Source organism: Thermobia domestica, chromosome 2 (assembly GCF_964235325.1).
Source record: "Thermobia domestica chromosome 2, izTheDome1.hap1.1, whole genome shotgun sequence".
In the NCBI taxonomy this organism is placed as follows: Eukaryota; Metazoa; Arthropoda; class Insecta; order Zygentoma; family Lepismatidae; genus Thermobia; species Thermobia domestica.
Window position 1 is genome coordinate 224,179,629 of NC_137455.1, and position 23,389 is coordinate 224,203,017.

Genomic DNA, 23,389 nt, shown 5'->3' on the forward strand with positions numbered 1-23,389 from the left:
TTTCTGCAAAATTTGTTTTTCTCACATGACTGGATATTTTTTTTAAAAAATTCTATTGTGCTGTAGAAAACAAAACCATATGAGAAGCTGTATTTGATCTGAAGACCCCATGATCTTTACTACATGTTGTTATTCATTACATCAGCGAGACGTTGTTTGCAATGACACTGATACATTGAGTGGTTTGTTCGAGAAAGTTGCTTGTCTCGATTTTGTTTACTCTTTAGGTTTTTCGTAGAATACATGAAAAAGAAATACATTTTTCGCTTAGATATCCAGGAATCCTGTTTTAACTGATCAGAAAACAGCAATCTACTGGTGAAATGATATGGGATAATGTGTAGCATTTTGTTTTCAAGCCATCGATAGCAGCAAGGGGCACATGAATTACATAAAAAGGGAGTGTGTTGTTATGAACTACTAATATCTTTTTCAAAAAATCTACGTGTTACTTCGTAGCTCAGGGGATAAGTGAGAGACTACAAAACACAAGTTTGCACGATCGAGTCTTGTCCACTGCTATTATGTTTTTTTTTTCATTTTCATTGTTTAACGGTGAAAGTGACGTAGATACATTTTCATTGACATTCAAAAAAAAAAAAAAAAAAAAAAAAGAATGAAAGGGAATACGTAGCCCTGAAAAGGGCTGTTTATATATAAGTGTCTAATAGGAGGTCCAATGACATTCTACATCGATGACTGCCTGGAGCCTTCTGGATATGCTTTCGGTAAGTCTGCGGAGAAAGCGTTCACTACGGGAGACTTCCTCCCAGCTGTTTTCAACGATTTTCCATAGTTGATTTTTTGTGGATGGAGGCGGGTTAGGCCAGTTCTCTTTAATCACCCTTTTGACCTCTGCCCATACTGTCTCAATTATATTCATATCGGCTCCACGCGGTGGCCAATCTAGGACCTCTAAATCAGCCTGCTGCGAGAGCCAATTCTGAACTAATTGACACATATGAACCGGAGACCTGTCGTGCTGAAACTGGATTACTCCATCGGGGTAGATAAAACGCACAGATGGCAACTTAACATCCCGAAGGATATGTAAATATTGCTCACCTGTAAGACGCCCCTCTACCCTATGGAGTACTCCAAGACACTGTGATGTCATGAAACCCCAAGCAGATACAGATACGCGTCCACAGTGACGTTTGTGGAAAACGTATCTGGGATCATGCCTGGAGCCTCTCGGACGATACACGACTACTGGGCCATTATTTGAGGAAGAAAATGTGCATTCGTCTGTGAAGACAACATGTCTCCAATCACGGTTCACATTTTCTTCCGCAAACTGAAGCCGTCGTCTTATATGCTCTTCCGAGAGGAATTCTTTCACCGCAGCACGACGGGCGTGAAGATTAGCTTCCCTAAGACGCCGTACAGCAGTATCTCGAGAGCCTGGAAAAGATGATGCGTGCCGAAGTTGTCTGGCGGTCATGTTGGGATTAAGTTGCGCAGTAACAACAAGCTGGGCATCCTGCTCAGGTGTTGTCACACGACGCCTACCACTACCTCGGCGCCGCATAGTTTTTCCAGTCTCTCGAAAACGCTTTATCCACTTCTGTGCTGTTCTTGGTAAAACTCCACACCTTTCAGCGGCTTGTGCAGCGCAATAGCCTTCTTGCACTAAAGCAAGAACACGCTCTTTTCTATTCTCAGCCATTTCTGACTTCTACCCTTTTCAAGAGTTGCACGTTGAATGAGCACCCCTTTTAGTTGAAGCTATAAAACGACATGCGCAGTTGGTTACTCCAAGAGCTAGAAAGATCGTAGTTTTTATTTGCTAAAAGGCAGAAAACACGTTATTTCGATATATGTTGTTTGACTACAAGGGAGCACTTCACAACTGATTACTGAGTGATAAGATCTGTGGTATTCTGTTCAACTTTCCTTTAGGCAATTTTAAACGTAATAGACAATATTTGTCTGACCTTGTCAGTGCCTGAGGCAGAAGACAAAATCAATGAAAATGTTTTTCAACATAACATTTTCGATTTATGTTTATCTCCTATCCGTTTTTGTTACGATTGCCTCCTTTAGAAATATCAGCTCTCTTTTTTTTGGCCCGTATAAGGAAATGCTATTGCGGTTTTCCAACGTTCAATATTTTTGGCAAAATTAACACTTTCAAATAAAGCTAAACAAGCATATGTTTCACAGACAAAACAATATGTAAAGTTCTACTTTCCAGTTAGGCAACATTCCTTCAAAAAATTGCAACTATAGTTTGCATCTCAAGTAATAGGGTAAATGTGCCAGTAGTCGACCATTTAAGGAGATTTTCAACTTTGTTAAAGTATAAAAAAATCATTTTTTACTAATAAATTTTACTGCATATGTCATTAGAAAGAACAGTGTTTAAATTTTACGTTTGTGTAGCTCGCATAGGAAATCTTTTATACATAATTACACAGGAAAAAGAAAATACCAGAAACCCTGAAAAAAACAGTAGTCGGCCTATGAAAACCAAAGGTCAGCCATTACTTTAACCAGTACTCAGCCACATCCCAGACAACACGTACCTGTACGGCACATGTGCACTTTCCATGCATAAGCCGTACATATGCACATGTTCATTTGTGTGGATGATGCATACATACATAACCCGTGCTTAAGCCGTACATGTGAATTTGCGTGGATGAAGCACACATACAGAACCCGGGCAAACACACATGTGCATTTGCGTGGATGAAGCACACGCACATAACCCGTGATTAAGTCGTGCATGTATACATGTGCACCTGCATGGATGAAACACACATTTATATAACCCGTGCTTAAGCCGTTATGTGCACATGTACATTTGCGTAGATGAAACACACCCACATAACCCGTGATTAAGTCGTGCATGTGCACATGTGCACTTGCATGGATGAAACACACATTTATATAATCCGTGCCTAAGCCGTTATATGCACATGTGCATTTGTGTGGATGCTGCACACGTACATAACCCGTGATTAAGAAGTGCACGTGCACATGTGCATTTCCATGGATGAAAAACATTATATAACACGCGCTTAAGCCGCTATATGCACGTGTGCATTTGTGTAGAATAGGCACACGTACATAACCAGTGATTAACAAGTGCATGTACACATGTGCACTTGCATGGATAAAGCACACACTTACATAACCCGTGCTTAAGCCGTTATGTACACATGTGCATGTGCGTAGATGAAACACACGCACGTAACCCGTGATTAAGAAGTGCACGTGCACATGTGCATTAGCATGGATGAAACACACATTTATATAACCCGTGCATAAGCCGTGATATGCACATGTGCATTTGCGTGGATGAAGCACACGCACATACTCCGTGACTAAGTCATGCATGTGCACATGTGCAATTGCATGGATGAAGCACACATGTATATAACCCGTGCTTAAGCTGTTTCGTGCATATGTGCATTTGTGTAGAATAGGCACACGTACATAACCAGTGATTAACAAGTGCATGTACACATGTGCACTTGCATGGATAAAGCACACACTTACATAACCCGTGCTTAAGCCGTTATGTACACATGTGCATGTGCGTAGATGAAACACACGCACATAACCCGTGATTAAGAAGTGCACGTGCACATGTGCATTAGCATGGATGAAACACACATTTATATAACCCGTGCATAAGCCGTGATATGCACATGTGCATTTGCGTGGATGAAGCACACGCACATAATCCGTGACTAAGTCATGCATGTGCACATGTGCAATTGCATGGATGAAGCACACATGTATATAACCCGTGCTTAAGCTGTTTCGTGCATATGTGCATTTGCGTAGAATAGACACACGCGCATAACCAGTGATTAAGAAGTGCACGTGCACATGTGCACTTGCATGGATGAAGCACACATTTATATCACCCGTACCTAAGCCGCTATGTGCACATATGCATTTGCGTAGATGAAACACACGCACATATCCCGTGATTAAGAAGTGCACGTGCACATGTGCATTTGCATGGATTTAAAACGCATTTTTATAAGACGTGCTTAAGCCGTTATGTGCACATGTGCATTTGCGTGGATGAAGCACACGCACATAACCCGTGATTAAGAAGTGCATGTGCACATATGCATTCGCATGGATGAAACGCACATTTATATAACCCGTGCTAAAGCCGCTATGGGCACATGTGCGTTTGCGTAGATGAAGCACACGCACATAACCCGTGATTAAGAAGTGCACGTGCACATGTGCATTAGCATGGATGTAAAACGCATTAATATAACACGTGCGTAAGCCGTTATGTGCATAAGTGCATTTGCGTGGATGAGGCACACGTACATAACCAGTGATTAAGAAGTGCATGTGCACAAGTGCATTAGCATGGATGAAGCACACATTTATATAACCCCAGACAACACGTACCTGTACGGCACATGTGCACTTTCCATGCATAAGCCGTACATATGCACATGTTCATTTGTGTGGATGATGCATACATACATAACCCGTGCTTAAGCCGCACATGTGAATTTGCGTGGATGAAGCACACATACAGAACCCGGGCAAACACACATGTGCATTTGCGTGGATGAAGCACACGCACATAACCCGTGATTAAGTCGTGCATGTATACATGTGCACCTGCATGGATGAAACACACATTTATATAACCCGTGCTTAAGCCGTTATGTGCACATGTACATTTGCGTAGATGAAACACACCCACATAACCCGTGATTAAGTCGTGCATGTGCACATGTGCACTTGCATGGATGAAACACACATTTATATAATCCGTGCCTAAGCCGTTATATGCACATGTGCATTTGTGTGGATGCTGCACACGTACATAACCCGAGATTAAGAAGTGCACGTGCACATGTGCATTTCCATGGATGAAAAACATTATATAACACGCGCTTAAGCCGCTATATGCACGTGTGCATTTGTGTAGAATAGGCACACGTACATAACCAGTGATTAACAAGTGCATGTACACATGTGCACTTGCATGGATAAAGCACACACTTACATAACCCGTGCTTAAGCCGTTATGTACACATGTGCATGTGCGTAGATGAAACACACGCACATAACCCGTGATTAAGAAGTGCACGTGCACATGTGCATTAGCATGGATGAAACACACATTTATATAACCCGTGCATAAGCCGTGATATGCACATGTGCATTTGCGTGGATGAAGCACACGCACATAATCCGTGACTAAGTCATGCATGTGCACATGTGCAATTGCATGGATGAAGCACACATGTATATAACTCGTGCTTAAGCTCTTTCGTGCATATGTGCATTTGTGTAGAATAGGCACACGTACATAACCAGTGATTAACAAGTGCATGTACACATGTGCACTTGCATGGATAAAGCACACACTTACATAACCCGTGCTTAAGCCGTTATGTACACATGTGCATGTGCGTAGATGAAACACACGCACATAACCCGTGATTAAGAAGTGCACGTGCACATGTGCATTAGCATGGATGAAACACACATTTATATAACCCGTGCATAAGCCGTGATATGCACATGTGCATTTGCGTGGATGAAGCACACGCACATAATCCGTGACTAAGTCATGCATGTGCACATGTGCAATTGCATGGATGAAGCACACATGTATATAACCCGTGCTTAAGCTGTTTCGTGCATATGTGCATTTGTGTAGAATAGGCACACGTACATAACCAGTGATTAACAAGTGCATGTACACATGTGCACTTGCATGGATAAAGCACACACTTACATAACACGTGCTTAAGCCGTTATGTACACATGTGCATGTGCGTAGATGAAACACACGCACATAACCCGTGATTAAGAAGTGCACGTGCACATGTGCATTAGCATGGATGAAACACACATTTATATAACCCGTGCATAAGCCGTGATATGCACATGTGCATTTGCGTGGATGAAGCACACGCACATAATCCGTGACTAAGTCATGCATGTGCACATGTGCAATTGCATGGATGAAGCACACATGTATATAACCCGTGCTTAAGCTGTTTCGTGCACATGTGCGTTTGCGTAGATGAAGCACACGCACATAACCCGTGATTAAGAAGTGCACGTGCACATGTGCATTAGCATGGTTGTAAAACGCATTAATATAACACGTGCGTAAGCCGTTATGTGCATAAGTGCATTTTCGTGGATGAGGCACACGTACATAACCAGTGATTAAGAAGTGCATGTGCACAAGTGCATTAGCATGGATGAAGCACACATTTATATAACACTGCTTAAGCCGCTATGTGCACATGTGCGTTTGCTTAGATGAAGCACACGCACATAACCCGTGATTAAGAAGTGCATGTGCAAATATGCATTCGCATGGATGAAACGAACATTTATATAACCCGTCCTTAAGCCGTTATATGCACATGTGCATTTGTATAGATGAGGCATACGTAGATAACCCGTGATTAAGAAGTGCACGTGCACATGTGCATTATCATGGATGAAGCACAGATGTGTATATCACGTGCTTAAGCCGTTATATGCACATATGCAGTTGTGTGGATGATGCACACGCACATAACCCGTGATTGAGAAGTGCATGTGCACATGTGCATTAGCATGGATGAAACACACATTTATATAACCCGTGAATAAGCCGTGATATGCACATGTGCATTTGCGTAGATGAAGCGCACGCACATAACATGTGACTAAGTTATGTATGTGTACATGTTCACTTGCATGGATGAAGCACACATTTATATAACCCGTGTTTAAGCCGTTTCGTGCATATGTGCATTTCCGTAGAATAGGCACACGTACATAACCAGTGGTTAAGAAGTGCACGTGCACATGTGCACTAGCATGGATGAAAAACGCATTTATATAACCCGTCATTAAGCCGTTATATGCACATGTGCATTTGTGTAGATGAGGCATACGTACATAACCCGTGATTAAGAAGTGCACGTGCACATGTGCATTATCATGGATGAAGCACAGATTTGTATATCACGTGCTTAAGCCGTTATATGCACATATGCATTGTGTGGATGATGCACACGTACATAACCCGTGATTGAGAAGTGCATGTGCACATGTGCATTACCATGGATGAAACACACATTTATATAACCCGTGAATAAGCCGTGATATGCACATGTGCATTTGCGTAGATGAAGCGCACGCACATAACATGTGACTAAGTTATGTATGTGTACATGTTCACTTGCATGGATGAAGCACACATTTATATAACCCGTGTTTAAGCCGTTTCGTGCATATGTGCATTTCCGTAGAATAGGCACACGTACATAACCAGTGGTTAAGAAGTGCACGTGCACATGTGCACTAGCATGGATGAAAAACGCATTTATATAACCCGTCATTAAGCCGTTATATGCACATGTGCATTTGCATAGATGAGGCACACGTACATAACCCGTGATTAAGAAGTGCACGTGCACATGTGCATTATCATGGATGAAGCTCAGATTTGTATATCTCGTGCTTAAGCCGTTATGTGCACATATGCAGTTGTGTGGATGATGCACACGCACATAACCCGTGAGTAAGAAGTGCATGTGCACATGTGCATTACCATGGATGAAGCACACATTTATATAACCTGTGCTTAAGCCGTTATGTACACATGTGCATTTGCGTGGATGCAGTACACATTTATATAACCCGTGCTTAAGCCGTTGTGTGCACATGTGCATTTGCACAGCTACTGCACATGTGTATGACACATTCGTAATACCGTGCAAGTGTATTTAGTTTCATTCTGCTAATATTTACATTAAATATGGCTATAGTATTTTTAATTGAAAGTTCAATTTTTTAAAAATTATTATATTACTCATTCTAAATAAACAATATAATGTAACCTGCATTTTTCGAAGGCTTAAGTACATTGGAATAAATATTCAATCAGATAAATCGACACGCTATAAATAGGCTCTCTCAGTAGCATAAAAAATGTGCAGTGTTCGCTTTGATGTAATAAATGACGTGAGAACCGAATAGACATGTGTCTGATTATATACATACAAAAAGATATGTAAATATAATAATCTTAATAAGATTATTATTGTTTGGAAGTAAAATATTATTTTTCTCTATTCGTTATTAATTTAATTTTTATTTCGAATCACGCATGCGCACTGGTTGGAGCTGTGTATTAGCCATGCACGGCGCGCTTATTTGTGTGGTCGGGTACGAGCTGTGGTGTGGTGGTGTTTGTCCAATGTTGTTGAAGGCGAAGAATTCAACATTATATTATAATCAGGTGAGTGATGAACTTAATTTTACTGTAATTTGTAAAATTTAATAAAGCACCCGTTTAAATAATAAAACTGGTGTTAATGTTGCCGTATACACATGCATCCTGTTCTTCTCAAGCAGTATTTATTAGTTGACATTTTATGTTTTTGGAGGGGACATTGAAGCTATAGATATACATTGAAGGCACTGTCATGATTTGCATCTCTTTAAAGAAAGATCTGCAAGAGTCATTATCACGTAGTCCTTTTAACATGAAATAAATTATGCATACATAACCCTACATTTGAAAGGAGGTAGTGTTCCAACGGCAGAACCTCCGAGATAATTTACAATCAAATCAAGGTATGCTAGTATCATTACCAAATCCAGAATGGGAATTAGGGGTAATAGTTAAAATAGGGAAGGTTCTAGATTACTGGTCCCCCATATAGATTAGTAGCTGGGTAGGTTTCTTTCTGTACTAAGTTTATGCATTTAACTTATACAGTATTGTCGAGCGAGCGTTAGCGAGTGAAGGCGGGTTAGAACCCCGCAGGGCACGTTGTTTTCTGTCTTTATTACTGCTCAATGGGAAGGGACCAGTAATCAAGAACCTTGCCGTTAAAATAGAACCTGATCGTATGCATGTATTTTTCTTGAGCCATCTTTTAAGAAAGGTATAAAGGCATTACTCGAGCAAACGGTTCTATGAAATTTACACGCATTTATTGCATTTTCCGGTTTCTTTTTGCAGAACATGCACTAAATGAGGAGCTAATGCATAAACCACGAACTTTCCACAATTTTCCACGAACTTTCCTTCCAAATGTCTAGGTGGCCACTAAAAAGCACGAATGCTATCTAACCGAATCAGGGCAGGAGCGCAGCAGGAGGCCCGAGCGGATCAAAGGGGTGCGTTCGTAGGGAGCAGGCGGGTCAGCAACAAGGGCATACGCATAAACGAGGATAGTGAAAACATACATTAAATATCTGCAATACTTTTTACCTTCAAAAGCACTTATATAATAGTAGTAATTCTTAATTTCAAAATGGCTTCACTGCTTTCCCGCGTACAAATGGTCTGCTGCGAGGAGAAATTCGTATGCTCTGAATTTTTACTTTTCTACACTTACCATGACGCTTGAAAAACTATAATACGACGCTCTTTATCACACGTATCGACGCTCTCTAATCGTATGCTTACATTATATCTATCGCAGTCGTCCATTGCTAACACGAACGGAACTTTCCCGCAGTTTATTTTCACCTTCTTCGCATTCTTGTATTCTTCCGCTTCAGTAAATAGTTACATGTAGAATACGTTCACTACCATTGAAAATGTATTTCAATATGATATCCACTGACAGAAATTACTTATATTTACACTCTGCTTCTTTTACGAAAAGTGTTTCACATCGTATTTTACCTATAAATTTTGTTTTCGGTAGAACCGCCTGCTCGAGTGAACCCATACAAGCATTTTTTTGAAGACCTTACTGCAACATGCAATATTTAAAAAGGATATCTGAATATAGATCGAATTGATTCAGGATATAGCTTAAGGGCAACTCTTTACTGTAGGTCTCACATGTAACATCTCCACTGTGACTTACTTCACAAAAGATAACTCTGCGAGGCAGGGTTGGTTTAAACCAGCTGGTTTTTCAGAAAAAAAAAAATGGTTTAAACAAGAAAAAAAAAAAAAAAGAAAAATGTTTAAATCGTGTGAACTTTATGGTGACGTTTCCACATATCAAACCATCCGCATTACGTTTATCTACTTTTCACCTTTTAATCGAGGGGTCCCGTGTTCAATTCTCGGTCCATCTTTCAGGTGTAAAGCAAGTAGCAATTCGAGGTGTTTCTTTAAGCGAAAGTCTTCTCCGTGATAACGTTGGTATTTCATAAGGAATTTAAGCCTAAACATACGAAATGAAACCAAGTTATATATTTCTACTTGTTTTATAAAGAAGCCAAGGCTGCTTAAACATATTGATAGAAATTGGCAAAATTTATCAACTGCCTACGTAGCTTCCAACATCAGCTTGGATTTCACTTTGTTTTAATTTTATTGAATATCTACATACCCAATTTTTAATTTAATACCTCAGTTTTAGCCTAGTGATTATGATATGTTGACCTTCAACTTTTACACACAAATACATTTAAATAACAGGATTTTCCCAATGGAGTTTCCCGATTTATATATATAATTCTGTATAATGTTTTTACTTGTGTAACTGTTTGTCTTTTAGTCCTTCTGAAATGACTCTTGACTAGGGATGGCCACAAAGTTCCGGTTCCAGAACCGGTTCTTAGGAACCGGTTTCAGACTTGGATCCGAAAGCCCCCAAAGACCCGTAAAGGAGCCACAAATTTCACCTTCAAAACACTGCAAAGAGGACCATGCGCTTGTGCTCTCCCCGCCCAAACTCTCTTGTGCCCCCAGAAAAAAATTTTGGTCCACCAGTTTTTTTTGTTTTTATTTTGGTCCACCAGTGTTTTTTGTTTTTATTTTGGTCCACCAGTGAGTGTTTAGCCAAATGAGTTGGCCAATTTGCCTGTTTAACCATTAAGTTTGCCAGTTACCCAGTTAATTTAGCTAAATGAGACAAGCGGCCGCCACCTGGGTGCCTGCCTGTCGCTTCCACCATTTCATCTAGCACACTGTTCACAGCCTTCCAGCAGCTCGTGTTTAGTGTAGGGATCGTCACAAAGTTTCGGTTCCATACCTGGATCCGAAAACCCAGTTCCAGAACCGGTTACAGACCTGGATCCGAAGAACCGGTTCCGGACCTGGATCCGAAAAACCGGTTGTTGAACCGGATCTTCTAGAACCGGATCCGTTCAGACCCGAAAAACTGTTCCAACAGGAACCGGTTCTGGCCATCCCTACTCTTGACAATTATAGCTATTAACAAGCAAGCTTATGTAAAGATCAGTACAACGTATTTTTATCAAGAGTCCTTCGTGAGTGAGTCGGCAATCACATTTGTGACCAGTTAACCCCGGTTTCGTGTCCAAATGGACAATTTCTCTTGGATGTCTTTGAAGCTAGAACAGCTGGGGGATAGCCCAGTGCCTAGAATAGATAACTTGGTTTCAAATTTTATGCCCGAATGCAATCTCTTTGTCAAACCAAGGACCATGGGAGGGGGACCTCTCATAATTTGTACGTGAGAGATACTGGCGACCATCATTTTTGTATTGGCAAGTGAGTCTGACTTTGAAATTTTGCGCCCTGTTGTCTGTTATGCTATTGTCATTTTCTCTCTCTCTCTCTCTCTCTCTCTCTCTCTCTCTCTCTCTCTCTCTCTCTGTAATAATGCACGAAATTTGCACTTCACAAAAAAATCAAAGCTCTGTTCAGTCATGTCTTTAACCCGTTATGTAGATTCTTACAAAAAATAAAGTAGTACGAGAAAAAGCACAATCTTATCAAAAAAGAGCTGAGTTTGAATGATTTATGAGTGTTATCTAGTTAGGATATTTTTTCCTTCACTGCTATTAAATTTTTCATAGTCACTTATGAATCTTTGTAAATAGTGAATTAAAAAAATGAAATGAAATCTTTGAGTTTTACGTCCCACGGTTATGCCGGTTAGGCTAAAGGAGACGGTGATAATGAGAGATGAGTAAAATGGTGGAATGAAGAAAGTGGGAGTACCCCGAGAAAACCCACGAGCACGGTGTTTGTCCACCACAAAGCTCACTTGGCGGGGGCTGGGATCGAACCCGGGACCCCAAGCACCAGAGGTGAACGCTCTACCACTGAGCCACCGCGCCTCCCAAATAGTGAATTGAAACTAAATTGTCCACAATAATGTAAATGGATTGTGTGTGCTAGATTTGACTTTAAAACTTGTTTTGAGAACACACAAAATTTAAATTTGAGCATATTACAAATGTGATTTGACGCGAAATAACTGTGTAGTAATATGTAAGAAAGATATGGTAAAAATTGAAGTGTTTTCTTTCATAATACTTTCATTTTCTTAAATGTGGGAAACTAGGTCGTATCTACATACTATAATTTTTCCGCTATTTTTGGAAACTAATAGGAAGTTTTTAATTATGTATACGACAAACGCCATGAGATATTTATTATTTGTCCACACGGGCCAGTTAATTTATATATATTAGTATGGCGCTAAATACGTTGTACAACTGTTAGGTGTTACACTACCGAAAACGTGAGAAAATTAACTTTAAGGATCCATGGCTCCAGTACTATGGGACCAATCGTGGTCGGGTCAAAGCGTCACATAGGAACTAGTATGTGTCCTATCCAAATATCCACGTTTCAGAATCGTGCGGCATTTGCGCATCAATTTCTGTAGAGGCAGTTGATTAGTACTTCAAATTTCCGGAGCATTTCCGAAATGCCTCTCTAAGCTTTAATGCGCAAATGCCGCACGATTCTGAAACATGGATATTTGAATAAGGCACACACTAGTTCCTAAGTGATGTTATGCAGGGCTCCCAGCTGTCCTCTTTTTCCTATTTTTTCTTATTTGTTTGGAAATGTGTGTATATTTGTCCTATATTTTAATCTTCTCCTATATTTCCTATATTTTTAGTGATTGCATTATTAAAAATACAAGCCAAAGACAGTTCCAGTGATGATTTAAGTTGCTACATATTAGCAATATGCTAAATAAGTCATAGCATTTTTTAAGGGACAAGTCACTAATTCTCACTATTACTTTTTTTAAAAAAATTTGCTCTTTACTATCCTCCTCTGTTCATTTTTTTTTTCTGTTTCCTATGTGCTTATTCTTCCTCAATGAAGCTTAGCTGAGGAACCTTACCGTGCTCCAGACTCTTGTAACGCAAGCTGTGTTAGCATTTTCTTTCAGCAGTGTGTGCAGCAGTATTGTTTCGGCATTAAGGTGTGTTGGTATTCACCAACATATCCCAACGTCTTCCAATATTGCTGTACATAATATGCAAGGTCCACACGCGTCCTGGAAACCCTGGAAATAAAAGTGTTTCGTAAAAACGTCCTGAAAAGGTCACGGAAAACGTCCTGACGAGAACTTTCTGGAACTTCAAGATTTCCATTGAAAGTCAATGAAAATCCTCAATGTTGTTAGAAGCTCTGTTGTATCTTTTCTAGAGCACAAAGGTGAAAAATCCAGGAGTCTGAAATAGTTACCTATAATGAGCAACCAAGACAATATTACGTGAGTAGACATTTATAGACTTTATAACATTTCAGAAAATAAATTGTTTTCACAGAAATTAGTTATGTAGCGCTCCCTAGCAGAATGCTCCCGATTTTTGGTGACTGAATTTGATCTAACTTTGACCTAAGTTTTCCGGAGATACATAGATTATCTCCACTTTATAGGTTCAGATTCGCGTACATCCTGTATGAGATTTACCATTGTTATTTTTTTTTTTTCCTACTAGATAGCACCATTAATACTCCTCATTGTGAATATAAACAACTAAAAGTAGTACTGATGGCACAGTCCGTCAATCTTCTATTTCAGTGTTCTAACTTATTAAATAAATAAAAAAAAAAAAAAAAAAAAAAATTCGTCGCTTTGCATGAGTAAGGTTGTGAATTTACGAAATACATATTTTTCTGAAGTCATGGCAATTGTATTAATTTGAAAGGGATGTTTGTATGATACTTTTTATATTGCTACTCTCACTATTTCATTGTAATAATAGAATATTGAGTGTCTGTTATTTATCTTATTGTGCTCTGAAATTAAACTTCACTTTCTGCTCACTTTTATATTGACTGTTCGCTTCTATATTCATGTGTAAGACAAAAACTTGACATTTACAACATTGGTGCTGAATACTAAATTGTCGTAAGAGTTGACATTTTGAAGTTATTAAATACGTTTCATCCGTATGCATGTTTTTTTCTATAAGTTAAATTGTGTAAAAAGTTTTCAACAACTAAGAATGTATGTGTATATTGACTATGTATATGTATAATTTTATCAAATTTGCAGAATTAAGACACATTCAAAAAGTCACACATTAAAGAATTATCTTCTTTAGCGATCATGGGAACTCGGATAGTACTACATTCCTCCACATGCTCTATGAAGTAAAAACAGTGGAGTTGGCAAAAAATGTAATGCATTTCCTAGGTTGGTTTCTTCAGCAAACAAACGAAAGTAACATTGAAAAAAAAAAAACTACCAATAACATTGATTGTTTAAAAGTAAGATGTATTAATCTATCCAAATTGGATCCTAGTTTTCATCAGATTTGCTGATTTATTTTTGCCACCACATTTCACATCATATAAAAGATATGTAACCTTGGCAGATAACTTAATCACAAGAAATAATTTATGGTGATTATTTGCTCTAACATTAACTAAATATTGAAAAATATTATTTATATGCATGAAATTTTTTCGCTGCATTAACACAGCACAATCGATACAATGTTACTTTCAGTTTCAAATGTTGGCGAGTGGTGGAAAAACTCCAAAACAACTAGCACAGAATATTCTTCGTCGTGTCGTGGTGGATGAAGTTGCTGAGCTGTATAGCCTCACAGGAAAGTCGGGAATAAATTGTGTGAGGAAGCTGTCGTTTGTGGAGACACAAACCTACAAGTTTATTGTTGGTAAGATTTTTTTGTGCATTTTTTTTAAAATCGTGATCGCATTGTCTTCAATGCTTGATAGTTTATAGGGTGTTTATTGGGAAAGGGCAATAATTAGGTTGTGCTCAAGCATGTCCAGAACAAGAAGTCCATATAAACTTTGTTTCAGGGATATTACTATATGAATTTGGTACATGTGGACAAGGAAATGTGTACATTGGAGTTACGTTGAAACAGTTTCATTAATTTTATGTTCCCGCTGTTATTTACCAACACTGTACACCTTTTCTTTCAACCACCCATACAGTAGCCCAAGGGTGTTAGAACAGGTGCCTAGGTGGCCATTAGACTAGCCCAAAACATCCAATCCAACGACTAGTATTTTGCGTGAAGGCACTGGGTGATAGTCGAGTGAAAACGGTTCACCGTCCATTTGGTATCACATGATGCGTAGAAAGAATACTATCCTCCAAATACGGAGGGAAAGTATTTTGCAAAAGATGAAGGTATGGTGCACTGTCAACACGAAAGTTCCATCTGGTAACTGTTCGCATGAAGCATGTTGGTTTTCCGCAGACCATTGGTGCCAATTATGAGTAGTGTTAATCCTGTAGTATCCTCCTCAGTCCTCTTTACATTAGTTACCATTCTCGTGTCTTATAGTATCACAGTACGCATTTCAACATAATTGCAGTGTACCCTTGTCACCATGCATTAAACTTCATGTAGTGATATATCTGAAACAAAGGTTTAAAACGTATATGTTTATGTAAACTTGATTGTTGTAGTCGACAAATCTGACCGCCTCTCAAATTATTGACCTTTCCTCCTGAAGCACCCTGTATATTGTTTCTTTTTGAGTAACAAATTGTTCTTTGATATAAAATATACTGTTTTGCAATAGAATGTAAGTTGAGTGTTTGTAGTAACACAGACCCCACCAAAAACAAAACAAACAGAAGAAAAGTGAGATGAGTACAGTTATGTTTAATTATTTCAATAAGTGAGGAATTTTTAATTTGATAGGTTCTTTTTCTGGCGTTAGTAGAAGCCATAAAATTCTACTATATTTACTCAATTATACCGCTGAATTGTTCCAAATTTTTTTACCTTAAAACAATGATTCTCATTATAAACAATAATTTTGAAAGGCATGTGAAACATGGCCGTTGGTTCAATTCCAGATCACACAAAATATTTCCAATCCTCTCCCCACATTATTTAAACTTGTAAGACGAAAATATCATACGTCGTATATGCTTTGTAATGACTGCACTTTTTTATTTACTTAAAAAGTCACTGACAATTGCTGCAAATGATAAAAATGTCAATTAGATTGAGAGGGGAGTCATTGGTGTGGTGAGTGACTCACTGCTGGGAATGACAATTTCAGCAATCTTCAATACAGAGAGGCAGTGGGAGGGGGGGGGAAATCGGAGCATAAACTTCTCTGTATGCTGTATGCGAAATAGTTTTTCTTTATCTGTTCCGTATAAAAATTGCGTGAAGTATTATACTCTCGTAAATACAGCAAATATCTCATTACCAAGGTATCATTCAGACGGAAAAGGATTGCATACCAAAATTGTTGTTAGGGTTTCTCTTTCTCACTTTTGATGTTCTTATTTTAGGATTTAAGTTTACTAATGAATGTATAATTTCATATATATCAACATAGTCATATGTACATTTTTTTCTAGCATCTGCAAAGAAATTATATCCTGAGTGTTCGGAGGAGCAAATCAGGGAAGCGATAAGTGATTGGCTGCACCACGCCAAAACAAGGAGGTCACGAAGGTACGTATCACCTCTGATGTTTGGTTTTCATGTATTCGTAAGCCTTTATTTTAATATTTACATGCAATTTTGCAGCAGTTTTCAAAATAAGAACGGTTAACAAGTGGTCTCCAAGCTTTAAATTGTCACTATAATCTACATCAGAAGTCGGCAACAGGGCGGACATTTTTGCATACTTGGGACCTAGCGGGCAAGGAGGTGCGGAACTGTGCTTTTACCTTGAAATATGTGCGAGTAGCTAACGGAGTATAAAATGTGTTTGCCCTCGTAGGTAATTTATAAGCAGAAAAAAAAAACCTTTGACGCAGTCATTCTTTCAACTTTATTCTCTATAATTTATACGCACCTATTCTCAACGTGTATATTAACGCTCTCCAGCGGCGTTCTCATTTTCAAAGGGGACACTAGAACAAAACTGGGCGATTCGGGGGTGTTTGAGATTTCATGATCTTTAAGACTTTTTTCTTATTCTGCGAGAACGATTATGTATTTTACAAACTATTAGAAATTTGTAGACTTATATGACACAAACAAACTTTTTCTTTTTTTTTAAAGGTTAATATCGACGGAAAAGAGAGGAACATTTCATTTTTTTTTTTTACGTCTTGTACAGTGTTCAATATAAATATCGCAACTCGACTACAGTTTTAAGATTTTATCTTATGCAATACATTTGAAATCAATGTTCTGCAGGTTGCTGCATAATCAATCTAACCTTAAACTAACGCCTGATAGGCAGGTAACCAGCGAAATATTGATTTCAAATGCATAAATTAAAGTATTGTACTACTATAGAGTTGCGATATTTATGTGGAACACTGTACCACCTGATGATAAAAAGAAATTGACTCATTGATAGTAAAAGAAATGTTTCTTAAGAATCTTACTAGTATTGTTTAAATTCAAAATGTACATTATATTAGTTGAAAAAAAGAAGAAACCTTTACGTCAGGATTGCAAGGCTGAGTTAGGAAGGAGGATAATCCGATGTCCCGTCATTGCACTATTCGATTTACAGGCACGCAGACAGAGAATATGGATTTTGCCGATCGCTTATCTAGGATATAGGATCTTTTTTTCTTACACAAATTTGCCACTGTGTTTTTGCATATTTTGGGTTAAATTTTAAGCAGTACTTAGTCTTCCAGTGTCTCAGTATCTAGTAACATGACTTGAAATATGAATATCTAAAAAAATTTATTAATAATGCCATTGTACTTGATAGCAATAAGATTTATAAATTTGTTTCACTGTGAGTCATATAAGTCAGGGGCGCACTGACAGGAAGTCCGTCGGATCTGAACCCCTATAACGTTTAATTTGTATGAAAATGAATATAATTTCAAGGGCAGGTACGTAACTTATTTGCATTTCATACTCTAAACCATCCTCGGCCGCTCGCAGAGAGGAATACAGAGCGCACTACTGTATATACTTCTGCCTATCTTGCATAACGTGGTAGAGATCAGCCAGTTATATACAATTGATAATATGGAAAAGGCAACGTTTTTATTGGTTGTTCATGCCACAAAAATAACTCTTTTTCATCTTGCTTGCTTCTCTGAATATTGTTTCTTACTTTCAACCCACTTCCCGTAGCTTAGGTAACATAAAACTTCCATTTGTGCTAGATTTTTCTTCGTTATGCGTTGCCTCACAGCTTTCGTCTTCATTTTGAACTTTTCAGAAGGCATTCGAAGTGTAGTGTTTCGATCATCCGTGAACATTCACCTCAATTTCTCTACCAAATTCACTTCTCATAGTTCTTACTGCATCCAGTCTTGAGTTTATTCTCATCCTTCACTGTCCGTACGAATGAGCACGGGGTGAACAAGCATGCTCATACATTTACTCCTGTTGTAATAACTCAGTTTTACGTGTACTTAAACCCACACTTGTCAATGTCATTCAAGGTCAGTGCATTTAGTACCATTTACTCATGAGATGTTCTACCAGTGTTTTCAACACACGTTTGCACAGGATTGCCACCTGTCGATAAAAAGCCAGCCTCGTTTTCAAATTGCTAATTTAAATACTCTTACTGGAATTGATTCAATACCCTAAGAAATCTTATTTCAGAGATGCTGATGGTGGTGATTTATTGAGCTTAAATGTAGTCTTTAGCTTTGTTTCTGGAGAAAATGGTATGGCATGTATAATTTGGATGGACCATATTTAAATTCTTAATCTCAAACTATGCTAAGAATATGACTGATTTAGTTTAAATAGATTGATTTAGTGTCTGCACTTACTGTATTACTTTTAAAACTTCTCTTTACAGGATGCAGAGGACTGAGGCCAAGGATTTATCGGAGAAAGTAAATTAAAAGAAAGAAAAAAAAAACTACAACCATCTTGTAGATTACTTTTTATATTTAATAAGAAATAAATGTATAGATATATATATAATCAGTTGTTATCAATGTTGTAATACCTACTATTTCCATAAAATTACAGCGGAGTTGCACCAAGTTACGGTTAATAGAATATATAAACATTTTTGCACTTGGATTTTGTTTAAAATCTAGTTTCACTTGTGATTGAGTTGAGGCCACTTTGCTTTATCAAGCATATATTTTAAATCTGAAATAGCTCCATGATGGCTTTTGATGAAATCATACTATGTAAAAGCTATGTTGACAAACCAAGCACTGTATTAAAAGAAAAAAATATATATGCAAACCACAACTGTTTATAAGTTCAGAACCTAATTATTCAGACAAGTATGAGTTTTTTCTTTCTTAATATTTTCAGTATCATATATAGGGGTCGGAAGTTAAAGATAGTTTTTCCCAAGTGCCCGAAGGTAAGAGGAACACCATAATATATGTTAATTTCGGGTCATTTTAGGCCAGAAAATGCTTAGTTTTAAGTCATATTTGGCTTATTGGTCCCCATTTCCCTTTAAGTCTTAACAGCTGGTTTTGGTACTTGACTTTTTTTCAACTACAGTTTTGCTGCCCATTCTCAATTAGAAACTCTTAAACATAGTTTTCTGTAATAATCTCTGACAATAGGAACCCTTGAATGACTGGAGCAGGTATAGTAGGTATGACCAGACAGTAGATGCTTGTGAGGATTGTCCTCCAAGTAGTTCAAAATGAACAGCAGAAACAGGGCGACGAAAATGCAAATTTGCAATTTTTTTTTTCTGTTCAACATATCACCAAAATTGTGTATTATTTAAATATTATACACATTAAGTGTATCATTATTGATTTTATCATATTTTAAGTATTTTTTTCCAAATTTAGGTCATTTTCTTAATATGTTTAGGCTTTTTAAAAATTTTTTTAGGTAAGGTCTTCAACTTCCAGGCCCTAATGGTACGATACCCAATATGCTGCATAGCAAAATGAAAAGTCTATAATGATATATGTGTAGGAAGAAAGAAAAATATTGTCTAAATGCTCGTGACAGTGGTTTGTTAATATATACGCTACTGATAAACAAAGTTTCGTCAGAGTACCATATTGTCTCGTCTTCAGGTGACGAGAATATGCTGTAGCTGCCTTTTGAGGGGGGGGGGATTGGAATATAGAACTTTGGGATTACTGACCTGGAACGTTAATGGTGCGGTAGAGTAGTGCACGAGTCAGTAATTTTGGGTAAGTATATAATTGCTTTTTCGTTACATGTAACTCTGTTACTTTTCAAGAAGACGTTTACAATGTTGTATTGAACTGCGTAAGGCACCAAATATATAAACTCCTTTTTTTCGTTGTATCTCTAATATGCTTTTACATCACCTCTACACTACGAGGAAATCACCTGTGTCCTACATGAAAATCCTCTCGGTACTGCGTGTAAATCAAATGTGCGGAAGGTGTAAATCACTTGTGCAGGACGTGTGCATGGTAGGTATTGCGCATCCGAAGATGTTGAATAGAACCTGTGACGCTTATGTGCATCACATGTACAGGCGTACATTTATACAGATGATGCACATGTTGCATCCGTGCAATTGTACATGTACTACATGTAAATCACCTCTGTCGTTCATGTAAATCAAATACGTGCTACGTGTAAATCAACTGTGCGAAAGGCGTAAATCACTTGTGCAGGACGTGTGCATGGTAGGTATTGCGCATCCGAAGATGTTGAATAGAACCTGTGACGCTTATGTGCATCACATGTACAGGCGTACATTTATACAGATGATGCACATGTAGCATCCGTGCAATTGTACATGTACTACATGTAAATCACCTCTGTCCTACATGTAAATCAAATACGTGCTACGTGTAAATCAACTGTGCGGAAGGCGTAAATCACTTGTGCAGGACGTGTACACTACACATGTACTGTGCACGTGAAGATGTTGAATAGAACCTGTGACGCTTATGTGCATCACATGTACAGGCGTACATTTATACAGATGATGCACATGTTGCATCCGTGCAATTGTACATGTACTACATGTAAATCACCTCTGTCCTACATGTAAATCAAATACGTGCTACGTGTAAATCAACTGTGCGGAAGGCGTAAATCACTTGTGCAGGACGTGTACAATACACATGTACTGTGCACGTGAAGATGTTGAATAGGACCTGTGACGCTTATGTGCATCACATGTACAGGCGTACATTTATACAGATGATGCACATGTTGCATCCGTGCAATTGTACATGTACTACATGTAAATCACCTCTGTCCTACATGTAAATCAAATACGTGCTACGTGTAAATCAACTGTGCGGAAGGCGTAAATCACTTGTGCAGGACGTGTGCACTGCACATGTACTGTGCACGTGAAGATGTTGAATAGGACCTGTGACGCTTATGTGCATCACATGTACAGGCGTACATTTATACAGATGATGCACATGTTGCATCCGTGCAATTGTACATGTACTACATGTAAATCACCGCTGTCCTACATGTAAATCAAATACGTGCTACGTGTAAATCAACTGTGCGGAAGGCGTAAATCACTTGTGCAGGACGTGTACAATACACATGTACTGTGCACGTGAAGATGTTGAATAGGACCTGTGACGCTTATGTGCATCACATGTACAGGCGTGCATTTATACAGATAATGCACATGTTGCATCCGTGCAATTGTGCATTTACTGCGTGTAAATCACCTGTGTTCTACATGTAAATAACATCTGTCCTACATGTAAATCACCTGGGTATTGCGTGTAAATCACCTCTATCGTACATGTAAATCACCTATGTGCTACATGTAAATCCCCTCTTTCCTACATGTAAATCATCTGGGTACTGCGTGTAAATCACCTGTGTGCTACGTGTAAATCACCGCTGTCCTAGATGTAAATCACCTGTGCACTACATGTAAATCGCAGACGTGTAACGTGTAAATCAACTGTGCGGAACGTGGAAATCATTTGTGCAGGACGTGTGCACTTCACATGTCCTGTGCACGTGAAGATGTTGAATAGGACTTGTGATGTATATGTGCATCACATGTACAGGCGTGCATTTATACAGATGATGCACATGTTGCATCCGTGCAATTGTACATGTACTACATGTAAATCACCTCTGTCCTACATGTAAATCAAATACGTGCTACGTGTAAATCAACTGTGCGGAAGGCGTAAATCACTTGTGCAGGACGTGTCCAATACACATGTACTGTGCACGTGAAGATGTTGAATAGGACCTGTGACGCTTATGTGCATCACATGTACAGGCGTGCATTTATACAGATAATGCACATGTTGCATCCGTGCAATTGTGCATTTACTGCGTGTAAATCACCTGTGTTCTACATGTAAATAACCTCTGTCCTACATGTAAATCACCTGGGTATTGCGTGTAAATCACCTCTATCGTACATGTAAATCACCTATGTGCTACATGTAAATCCCCTCTTTCCTACATGTAAATCATCTGGGTACTGCGTGTAAATCACCTGTGTGCTACGTGTAAATCACCGCTGTCCTAGATGTAAATCACCTGTGCACTACATGTAAATCGCATACGTGTAACGTGTAAATCAACTGTGCGGAACGTGGAAATCATTTGTGCAGGACATGTGCACTTCACATGTCCTGTGCACGTGAAGATGTTGAATAGGACTTGTGATGTATATGTGCATCACATGTACAGGCGTGCATTTATACAGATGATGCACATGTTGCATCCGTGCAATTGTACATGTACTATACGGATACTGTACGTGCATTGTGCTGTCTGGTATTATAGAATTGACTTTTTTAATGGAATTTTAGAGATCAATTCCTCAGTAACAAATTAAGGGACAAATATATTGCACTCAGAGTTCCTACAAAGAAAAACTACGTGGAAAGCAGGCCCGCAACTAGAGGGAGCTAGGGGGCCTGGTCCTCCTAAACTTTTCGTGGCCCCTCCAGACCTCAACACAAAAAACACAATTTAGATATGTGTAAGAGATTTTTAATGACTTGCCCCCCCTAACATATCTATGCCCCCCCAAACCTCTGTGGCTAGAAGCAGGTCTGGTGGAAAATATATTGCGATACAGGAAAAAAGACTTCTTGTATGATATTTACCATAAACTAAGAAAAATGTGCCTCGGCCTAGACTAGGCTATTTAAAACTAATATATAGGCCTATTTATATTTACATTTATATTTACATTGATATTTATATTTAGCTATGACATTAACCCTTTTATATGAAGTTCATTAAGCACATTCAGGACACATAAGCACTTGTTTAGCAGGTTCCTCGTACGATAATACACTGAGGCACGTGCATTTTAAGTGGTACCAGTGATCACAAAAGTGACACCCAATATATTTAAGTGTATCGTTCTCAATATCACTTATGA

The 23,389-nt window shown here is 38.5% G+C and overlaps 1 protein-coding gene across 1 annotated transcript; it reads left to right on the forward strand.

Annotated features, from left to right (window-relative positions):
* Positions 1–7,571: 7,571 nt before the first annotated feature.
* LOC145678386 (uncharacterized) lies at positions 7,572–19,028 on the forward strand. Its single transcript, XM_081748467.1, has 4 exons — positions 7,572–8,248; positions 14,655–14,826; positions 16,506–16,602; positions 18,884–19,028. The coding sequence occupies exons 1-4, from the start codon at positions 8,117–8,119 to the stop codon at positions 18,927–18,929; spliced, it is 447 nt and encodes a 148-aa protein (XP_081604593.1). The 5' UTR covers positions 7,572–8,116; the 3' UTR covers positions 18,930–19,028.
* Positions 19,029–23,389: the final 4,361 nt, after the last annotated feature.

Excerpts from the sequence above, each read along its gene's own strand:
- LOC145678386 (XM_081748467.1), top strand. The coding sequence starts at position 8,117 with ATGCGCACTGGTTGGAGCTGTGTATTAGCCATGCACGGCGCGCTTATT. Across the intron at positions 14,827-16,505 it reads AACCTACAAGTTTATTGTTG|CATCTGCAAAGAAATTATAT; the intron begins GTAAGATTTTTT and ends ATTTTTTTCTAG. Across the intron at positions 16,603-18,883 it reads AAAACAAGGAGGTCACGAAG|GATGCAGAGGACTGAGGCCA; the intron begins GTACGTATCACC and ends TTCTCTTTACAG.